This window comes from Eimeria mitis, genomic scaffold, assembly GCF_000499745.2.
Source record: "Eimeria mitis Houghton genomic scaffold, Emh_scaff3088, whole genome shotgun sequence".
Classification (NCBI taxonomy): domain Eukaryota; phylum Apicomplexa; class Conoidasida; order Eucoccidiorida; family Eimeriidae; genus Eimeria; species Eimeria mitis.
Window position 1 is genome coordinate 4,627 of NW_013571434.1, and position 1,351 is coordinate 5,977.

The 1,351-nt window shown below is 44.6% G+C and overlaps 1 protein-coding gene across 1 annotated transcript; it reads right to left on the reverse strand.

Moving 5' to 3' along the window:
- Positions 1-49: 49 nt before the first annotated feature.
- On the reverse strand, positions 50-340 carry EMH_0062140 (uncharacterized protein; the record flags this gene model as incomplete). Its single annotated transcript, XM_013497998.1, has 1 exon — positions 50-340. One exon carries the CDS (start codon positions 338-340, stop codon positions 50-52), a length of 291 nt encoding a protein of 96 aa, XP_013353452.1.
- Positions 341-1,351: the final 1,011 nt, after the last annotated feature.

Below are 1,351 nucleotides of genomic sequence, written 5' to 3' on the forward strand. Positions count from 1 at the left end.
AAAATAAAATAAAATATAATTTGCTTTTATTAGGTGTGTAGATAATATATTATATATATAATATATGCTGCTGCTTATCCTGCTCCTGCTGCTGTTCCTGCTGCTCTTGCTGCTGTGAACGTTGTTCTGCTGCTGCTGCTGCTGCTGCTGCTGTTGCTGTTGCTTCTGGTTCCGTTACAAATTTGGTATTGCTGTTGCTGACGCTGCTACTGCTGCTGCTGCTACTGCTGCTGTTGCTGTTGCTGCTGCTGCTGCTGCTGGTGATACTGCTGCTGCTGCTGCTGCTGCTACTGCTGCTGCTGCTGCTGCTGCTGCTAGAATACCTTTCCGCTTCTTCCATGGCATCTCTGCTTTCCTGTATATTGTCAGGGGGGGCGATGAAGGTATCCTCAATGCTTTCACTGGTGCCTGTAGAGTATTTAAACAGCTAGCAGCAACACATATTTTATTAGCTGGCTGCCTGCTGCTGCTGCTGCTGCTGCTGCTGCTGCTGGTCTTGTTGCTGCTGTTGCTGCTGCTGCTGCTACTCGTGCTGCTGCGGTGGTAGCTGCTTATGGCTGTTAGCTTGAGGCGGAGCCCGCATGCAGATACAGACAGAGAGCTGTATGTACAGCAGCATTTGTTGATGAAGTAGAGTTTCTTGGTTGTGATAAAAGCAAAGATATTAATATAAATTGTGCTAACCCTAAACCCTAAACCCTAAACCCTAAACCCTGAAGGCTGCTGCTGCAGCGGCACGGCGAGCCAGTGCAGCAGGAAAGCTGTACTAAGAAAGACGATGAACTCACCAAGGGAAAAAGGCTGAAAGATATTCGTCATTTTCGGGGTGTATAGACAGAGTTTCGTGGTTTATATCGTCAGAGTGCCGCAGGCGGGCGGCGGAGAGGTGGCCGCTGTCTAGCTGGCCTTGGGGCCCTTCAGGAGGGTATGAAGCTTCGATACTTTTGCTGCGATTGAAGACGAAATAATTCAATAAATTAAAAACAAAAAAAACAAAAAATAAGCTACAAATTTACAGACTGGAACCCAGAAGACGGCCGAAGGGGGTCCGGCAACGAGCAGCGGCAACACTACAGAAACATGAAATAAACTCTCACTCAGCACAGATAAACTTCGTTCAGAAAAGGATCCAAACGAAACCTGTGATAGTTTTTTATAAAAAAAAAACCATAAAGGGTTATTTATATAATATACAACTCAAAGGAGTTGTTGCTACTCAGTACAAATACAACAGCTCCTTTCAGTAGCTAATCTACCCAGGGTCGTAGGCAGCCCCGAACACTAAGACGATATTTTTTATAACTATGTGATTAGAAATGCATGAAAAATATAATTAATTTGTTTTAATATA